Genomic DNA, 8393 nt, shown 5'->3' on the forward strand with positions numbered 1-8393 from the left:
TAGAGTGTCACAGGTAATTTTACCAAGTTCTCCACATTCACCTGCAGGCAGGTGACCTGGGCTGTACTGGCCCAGGCCAGCAGTGACCAATCCTCTCCAGACCCACCTGTCAGCAGAGAGGCTGACGTTATTGCAGAGCTATTTACAGGCCCACTGGAGCAGACACATCCTCACTGGATTTTCGTGCCCACCAGGCCCAGGACAACCTGGACTGAAATGTTTAACACTCCAGTCTTTACACCTCATGCCTCTAACTGAGTGTAAAGTTTACAACTGAGTATCTGTAAGGAGTAATAAAGCAGCTCTTGGGATTTCTTCCAAGCCAACACTGACTCAAAGGCTCAGTGCAAACTCACAGTGGGAACACCAGGTCACTCCAGATCCCCATCCAGTCCTCACAGCTCCTTGGGTCCTCTGAAGTTCCTTTCTTTGCTAGCATACCCTGACTATAACTTTGCTTTATAGCCTCTCCTGCCTACTATATTCCTCAAATTAGTTCTGCTGCAAATGCTGCCCTTAACCCAGTGAGTATCACAAACTGGAGAGATTATGTCCTGCCTGCTGCTGTTCCAGAGGCAATGCTACCTACAAAAACACAGCTAATACTTCCAGCAGTCGATCCACACCAGTGCTGCTCTCCAGAAGCAGATTGCCAAGTCTCCAGGCTCTCCACACCACCACGCGAGGCAGCAACAAGCAGCCTTCCAAACAGCATTGTCTCTGTGTTCTTCCCTAGTCTTAAATCCCTTTTCCACACAATTTAGCAAGTGAACTAGAGGCTTCTCTGGAGCAGTGGAAGATAAGAGATGGCAAATAAATAATGAATGATAAGAACTAGGCCAATAGTTTTACAAAGTTTTCCTTTTTGGTACCAGCACTGAGCACTGCTCGTTTCCAGGTGGAGAGAAATACAAAGCACTTCAGTCTCTCTGTGAGCTTAAAGTCCAAGTGACTTCTGCACAATCTGCTTGGCAATTTTGTTAAACTGTTCTCTGTCTTCACGCCACATCTTGGAGGCATCTACATTGGCTCCACTCTCATCATTTGGCTCTGAAATGAGAAAGACTGAAAGGTTGATGGGCAACAGAGCAAGACCCTCCAGAATGGCACTTCCCCAAGGCTTCGATACACTTCCCCTCCCTGGGGCCACAGAAGCACCACTGAAGAAATCCAATGACAGCTCCTGGATTCCCAAACAGCTCTGATTTAACTGACCACAAGAGAAAGGATATCACAGCAGGCGTGAAGGTGAGAAACCAGTGGCAGAGGAGCCACCAGGGACACTGAGGGGCTTGAAAATCACGTGTTGCTCCCTGCAAAATTTTTTTTTTTTCTGGTACTGCAGATTCCCAGACACAAATTCCCCCTGACCAGGCCGCCCAAACAGACTCTGTCACTCGTTGGGGTGGCTTCTTCTATCAAAACTCAACAAACCTAACCAAGGAAAATTCATAGAATGCTTTTTTCTCTGCAATTTATTCCACGCCAGGATTTTGGAGCACTTCACACAGCACACGAAGCCTCTGTGACTCCAGTGCTCCATTTTGTCCGGGGATGAGCTGAAACACGGGATTTATCAGGTTTGTGGCAGCACACAGAGGGACAGCTGCCCTGGGATTACACAAGTCATTAAGACATTCTGCTTCACACACTAGTCCAAACCCACTCCAGCCCAGCTCATGGCACACAACCTTCTCCACACAATGGTGATGGTCCACCCCAAAAAAACAGTGCAGGTAACCAACTCTGGTCAGCTTGGGCTTAGGCTATCTGCAGAGCTGAGTGTGCTAGCAGCACGAAGGAACTGACCACTGGTGTTTTAGCATAATTCCTCCAAAAGCTACAGGAAAACATGATGTACAGGCAGAGCAGAAGAGAGACCAGGTGACTCCCACACCTACCAATCCAGGCAAGGCTGCACCACAAACTGAGCTCTTGGAGGCTGTGGGAAGCCCTAGGAGATGCTGTGTGTCTGCACAGCTTCCCAACAGCAGGATACCATTCCAAAGCTAAAACAGTCCCATGCAGGACTTCAAGAGCTTTAAGAGCTGAATAGGCACCAGAGCAAGTACAAAGGCTCTGTCCAGGAGCAGGGAACCAGCAGAGAACTGGTTCATTAATAGATAATTAATACATAAACACCAGGGCTTTAAGAGCTGTGGCTGCTGCTGGGCAGCTTTACACGTGCTCTGCACACTGAACAAGGCAACCAGCAAGAGGCTAACAGCTCCAGCTAACACAGGGACTGCTGAGCACAGCAGAGCTCACCTGCCAGCATGCTGACCACCGAGAGGAGGATCTTCTCCACACTCTGCACAGGACTCCATCGCTCTGCGCTGCTCTCGTATCCCATGGGATCGTCCCCAGGAGCATGAAGGATAGAGATGCAGACTCTCCCATCTGGGTAAACTGCACAAGAGGTACAGAGGATTGGTTATTACTCAGTGGGAATGCCTGGCCTCTCCAGATCTTTAGCACAGATCAACGTTGGAACTTGGCCTTCGTATGACTGAAGATAAACCCAGTTTTACAGCTCCTCTTCCAAAGGCAAGAGGGCACAAAATCTGAAAGAAAAAAAATCTAGCAAGAATCTCCTAACAAACTTGGGTCACCCTTTCCCAACAGAAGCTTCCGTGTCATTTAATAACCAGGGACAGGCTCCATGGGAAAAATAAAAGATGCAGCCTGGTGGAATAAGGCAAGGATTTATGCACAGGCACAGCTCCAAGCAGGTAACTAGCCCTACTGGAATGGAACTGAATGCATTGGATACATGTTGGGAGTCCTCCACTGGACTGTGACCATGTCAATTAAACACAGGAGAAAAACGTGTTGCATTATAGAAACAATGCAACAAATTATAGAATGCATTATAGAAACAAGACAACAAATAAAGTGTTACTTTAAATATGTTAGAAACAATAGCCCTGAACACTACTGAGGTGCAACCAGAAGAGTTCACACTACTTCTTTTCAAGGTGCTTAAAGCTCAGCTGCATTAAAGCACCTGGAAACAAGGAAGCCTATGAATTAAGGATGTGGACAACTTCCTCTCCCACCTGTAGCGTAAGCAAAGTGTCTCCAAGAGCATAAGCTGTCTTCACAGAGACTGGACTTCACTGACTTGGTAATGAAGCCAAAGAAAGGTTGAAGAGGCACCACAAAGAGTTGGAACACTGCTCTAGCAACATGCCCTAATTCTGCAGCCAGTGCTTCTACTCCTCAGGTGACCAAAGCTGTGCCACTGCCAGGAAAGTAAGACAAAAGAGTGGGAATGACAGCTGAAAGCAGCTGTGCTCATTCTCAGTTCGTTCCTTTCATCCAGCTATGCCTGCACAAGCCTGCAACATGGAAGACTTCAATCCCCTCCTGCAGCCCCGGGCTGGGCACTGGAACAGGTCTAGCCATAGCTGGGAGAGGTGGAAACTGCAGGTGCTGATTCGGCACTTCTTGCAAGTTAGGAACCCACTGATAGAAGGGATTTCTGTGGTGACTCTCCTGTTCCTGTGCAGTGCCTCATCAAAAACAACCAAACACAGCGGCACAGCCAAGGCAGCGTGGGCTGATTCCACGAACATGTACACATCTTCTCCCTCTCTGCTCTGCTCTGGGGACATCTCACTTGCAGTGTTGCCTCCTGCTCTGGGGTCCCAACATAAGAAGGAAGTGAAGCTGCTGGAATGAGTTCAGAGGAGAGGGAACACAGCAGACAGTTTTCCTTCCAGTTTCTCACAGGTGGAGGAACAAGCACTTGAGGGACAGAAGCAGCACAGCACAGCCACCCATTTCTGCAGCCTTCCAGCCCACCACAACCCCACCTGAGCAGAAAGATTCAAGTGTCTACTTCAGGTGATCTCACCTTCGGACTAACAAGACCCAGAGTTGGGGGACTTTTAAGAGCTGAGCTGACCAGCCAGTGTGCTCCAGTTAGTCCCGTGGAGGGAGCACCCACGTGCAAAGCCACTCTGTAACACCAAGGGTCAGGCAGTTTGTGCTTCTCTGCATCCTACTCCTTCTGGTAAGGCTGCACACAACACCTACGAGCAGAGAACCTCAAGCCAAGGCCACAGCTGGAGCTGCAGAGTATTGCCTGGACACAGATTTGCTCACGGACACAAGCCCTGGCAAGAAGTTTGGGTGAATTAGCCCAGCTGGAGCAAGGTGCTGATGTGGCCAGACTGCTTCCAGGAGCCAAACAGTGCCCTGCTGAGGACATCAGAGCTCCAGAAGTGATGCCACACTGCCTTGGGCATGCCCACACAGTTCTACACTGTCACATGCAGGTGTGTCTTCCCCAGGAGAACAGAAAGATGTGGATTACTTAGGCAAGAATCTGCACGAGTGGTGCTTCCAGAAAGGGAAGAACAGAAGAACCTCAAGAAATTGCAAAATTCCTTGGAATGGGATGAAATAAATCGATTCCCAGCTGAGATTATGGTTTGTGTTTTGCAAGTGAGGGAAGGTCAGCTGCAGAGGTTTGCCTTTCACTGCTCTTAAGTGGCACAGACCTAACAGCCTGGGACACAGCCCCAGCCCATCAAGCCTGGGTGAGGAGAAACAACATCTACACAGTCCTTGTTAAGTTACAAGCCTTAATGACTCGCTAAGTGCCACCATCAGTGCCTGGCTAAGGCTTTGTTCTCTCAAGGTATGCTGAGTTAAAGTTTGCACTGTGTTTGAATGCTATGAAGTTTACTGATTTTCCTTTTGCCAAGTGTCTTATTCCACAGGGGTGACCCAAAGTTCATAAGGAAAAGTTGTTTCTTCTTGAACCTTCTGAGAACTGAGTTTTTTCTCCTGTGCACTGCCCAGAGTAATCCAAAATTACCTTCCCCTCAACCTGCCCAGCAGACCAGGGCATTACATCAGGGAGTACAATTGCAATCAGAATTGCAGAGCAAAGGTCAGCAAAGTCTTAATATTAAAACATTTGCAAACATGTTGTCTGCTTGGGCAGAGCACTATTTCAGGAAGATCCCATGGGAAATGCTAAACAAACCTGGGACTTCATGGAGGAAAAGCCATGCTGCCTAATAAAGCTGCACCCACACTTTGGTGAGCATGAACAGCTTTTCACTCCTTAAAAGGACACACAACAACCTTAATACAAGCCACAAAGCTGGACTGGAAAGAGCCTGTATTAACTCACTAAGTCTCAGATCATACACACCAGGTTTAGCTTTACTCAGTAGTTACAAGGATTCCTAGAGTTACCTTAGAGGCAGTGAATTTGTTGGAATCTTTACTGGACTGTTTATGAACCAAAGGTTTATGAGGAATAAGGTGATAAAGAGAAAAGGACCCTAAGACAGAGCAAAACTTCTGCACAGGAGAACACTCCTGCTGTGTGCTCAAGGCTGGAAAGGGAGAGAACCACCCCTGGGAAGGATCCCAGCTCTCCTACTGCAAAGTGCACAAGCAACCCCCTCCTCCATGCATCCTGCTGCATCAGACTTACTGTTGGGATGGAACATCTCACACGTGAACCTCATCTTCGGAGGGCTCAACGGGTAGTCAAGTGGGAAGCTCAGGATAGCAGGGAAAACCCCATACTCAAAACAGGTGTCTTCAGGACCCCTAGAAACAGAAAAAAACGTTATTCACCAGAGCTTTAAACAGCTCTGGCACTCAAATTCTTGTCCAAGGTGACATTTGAGCCTTGGGCTGTATTATCTTCTCCAGGAAACAAAGAGTTAATGCACTCTTACCCCACACCTCATCAAGTGAAACCCAAACAAGGGGCTTGGGAGGGAAGGGGGAAATCAAAGCTTGCACACTAAATTGCTAGGAAGGTCACAACACTGCTTAATTAGCAGGGTGTGTCTGGACATAATTGGAGTATCTGGCTCCAAGGCATGTTCCAGGATTTGAGCGTCTGCACGTCAAGAGAAAGCAGAGGCAGGTGTGGGACTCCTGTCCCTTTGAAGATACTGTTATGCTGCACAAGACAGAGATGTCAAATGCTGGAGCTCAAAGGTAATTTATAAACCCCACAGAGATCCCAACTGCCAGCGTCAAGCACAACCACCCAAACTCTTATCTGTGTCTGATGCAGAAAGCACAGCAAGGTTTTATACAAACAAAAACACAACTCAGAAGAGCTGCAGGACAACAATGTGTCTTCGCAGGCTTGGGGTGTTGAGTTTGCCCTTCCTGGAGTGCACGTGGAGAACAAATGGCTTCATCAGGGCTCTTGTAGGAACACTTCCTTATTGTGTTCAGCATCTAGTTCAAAGTGCAATCGAGTTGAGAACACACAGACAACTATTTCACACTGCCTACAGAAAACACTTCTGGAAAGTAAGCAAGAAAAAAAAAGTTCATTAGCCAGGATTTATTCAAACTTGTTGAACCATCTGGAAGTTGTAACACAAACTTGATTTCCCTTGATCGGAAAGATGACGAAACAAGCTCCAGCACCAAAAATCTTAGCCAAGAAAACCTCATGTATTTAGTAAAAAAGCTCTTCAAACAAAGGTTCTCTGTCTGGGAAATAAGGTTTAGGAATACATTGCTGCCTCCCCCTCCCAATCCACGTTCTCCATGCCAGAAAGAACATTAAAGTTCAAGGATTCCTGCCAGTTTTAAAGACTGCAATTGGTAACCTAGAGAAAACGGACACTGGTAGCAGCTAATCCTAAAGCCCTCACTAAAGACTCACTCCCTCAAACTTTGGGATTCAAAACACTTGGCTGGTAGATAAACACAAGAACTACATGATTTAAACCTGCATATTGACACTGGCAGGTAAGAGAAGAGAAGCGCATCAACGCACTGCACGAAGGAGAGATAAACCTTCTCAACCATTTCGTTCCCTTTCTGGCCTTTTCTCTAAGTTTAGTCAGGATTCAATTCACATCTGAGAGTGAAGTGAATGCATTTTTTCCTGGCCATTTTAATTCCAGCTGCATTTTAAAGGCTTATTGTTGAACTTCTGAGAATATGTACATATAGGCATTGAAAAGCTGGTGGGTGTCTTATACTCTGCAAACCCACAGCCCTAAGGGCTCTTCTGTCAAATAAGCTCAACCCAACACACTCCATTTTTGGGCCTGTATTATGTGAGCAAAACACTTTTGTTTTAGCCACTCAGTGCTGCCAGGACCAACTTCAAAGAAATCATTAAAGTTAATCCAAGACAGCATTTGTAACTACAAAACACTCAGCATTTCAACTTGACAGAATCACTTTCAGCTCAGAAAGGATATCAGCAGGGCCAGGGAGGTAATGAGCACTTCTGCAATCACCTCTTGCTCCTCACAGAATCCAAAGCTGACATAAGACAAAGCATAAGTAAAGAGAAACTCTGACCTCCCTGAGCTGGCTATTACTTGGGTAAGGGGCAGAAAAGAGAGGTGAGTATCTGCCAAAATAGGAGGGAAGAGTGGCCTGACAAGGACAGCTAATGAGGGTTGCTTAGCCTGGACAAAAGGAGGCTCAGGGAGGACCTTCTGTCTCTCTACAACTCCCTGCCAGGAGGTGCAGCCAGGTGGGGTCAGGCTCTGCTCCCAGGGAACAAGGCACAGGATGAGAGGAAACTGTCTCGAGTTGTACCAGCGGAGGTTCAGGTTGGACATTAGGGAAAATTTCTTCACTGAAAGGGTGGTCAGGCACTGGCACAGCTGCCCAGGGCAGTGGTGGAGTCACCATCCCTGGATGCATTTGGAAAACATACAGATGTGGCACTTGGGGCCATGGGATAGTGTTGGGCTTGGCAGTGCTGGGGGAATGGTCAGACTCCATGGTCTCAGAGGGCTTTTCCAACCCAAATCATTCTGATTCCAGTTGTGGAATCACAGCATCATGTACGTTTGCAAATGGCTCATTTGTAAAAAGATGCTGGAAAAAGACCAAACCCCACAATCATCAGATGCTCCAAAGGGGAATTCCATGGAAACAAGAGCCATAAGCCTAATTGTAGATCTAATTACCTTTCTAGACAGCTTTTTGATAAGCTGACTTCAATTTACACTGTTTAGTTTTCAACCAATCTTCAGGCCAATAAAGCTCTTAACAACCACATGGGTTTGTGTCTTTTGGGGATAAACTGTAATAGCAACACACACTTGCAGGTGCCAGGGAAAAAGGGCAAAACTTGACATTGAAACGTTAACTTCACACACACCACACAGCCTGAAGGGCCTCACGCAGCACTAAGGGATTCAGCAGCATGAGGTAAACTCTCCTGCAAGGCAAAGATTTGGTTTTCAGAAGGTTTTCCACAGTATTTTCAACTCTGGATCTATTACACTCACCTTGGAGGCATAAGAGCTGTTCCATTATTTAGAAAGGCATTATTTTAGAATCAATGGGGTTGGAAAAGACCTCCAAGATCATCAAGTCTAACCTTACCATGGTTACTAGTACCACATCCAGCCTCAGCTTGAAAACCT

General features: G+C 46.9%; 1 protein-coding gene across 1 annotated transcript; it reads right to left on the bottom strand.

Moving 5' to 3' along the window:
- Positions 1-498: 498 nt before the first annotated feature.
- On the bottom strand, positions 499-5571 carry UBE2G2 (ubiquitin-conjugating enzyme E2G 2). Its single transcript, XM_009074599.1, has 3 exons — positions 5459-5571; positions 2269-2409; positions 499-1050 (listed from the first exon to the last, which is right to left on the bottom strand). Exons 1-3 carry the CDS (start codon positions 5490-5492, stop codon positions 938-940), a joined length of 288 nt encoding a protein of 95 aa, XP_009072847.1. The 5' UTR covers positions 5493-5571; the 3' UTR covers positions 499-937.
- Between the last annotated feature and the right edge of the window lie 2822 nt (positions 5572-8393).

Source organism: Acanthisitta chloris, unplaced genomic scaffold (genome assembly GCF_000695815.1).
Source record: "Acanthisitta chloris isolate BGI_N310 unplaced genomic scaffold, ASM69581v1 scaffold38390, whole genome shotgun sequence".
Taxonomy (NCBI): domain Eukaryota; kingdom Metazoa; phylum Chordata; class Aves; order Passeriformes; family Acanthisittidae; genus Acanthisitta; species Acanthisitta chloris.

What these genes read in the sequence shown, in the direction of transcription:
- UBE2G2 (XM_009074599.1), bottom strand. Translation starts at nt 5,492, where the DNA reads ATGAGGTTCACGTGTGAGATGTTCCATCCCAACA. An exon ending in TGAGATGTTCCATCCCAACA is followed by an intron (nt 2,410 to 5,458) that starts GTAAGTCTGATG and finishes CCTCTTGTGCAG; the next exon opens with TTTACCCAGATGGGAGAGTC. An exon ending in GGTGGTCAGCATGCTGGCAG is followed by an intron (nt 1,051 to 2,268) that starts GTGAGCTCTGCT and finishes TTCTCATTTCAG; the next exon opens with AGCCAAATGATGAGAGTGGA.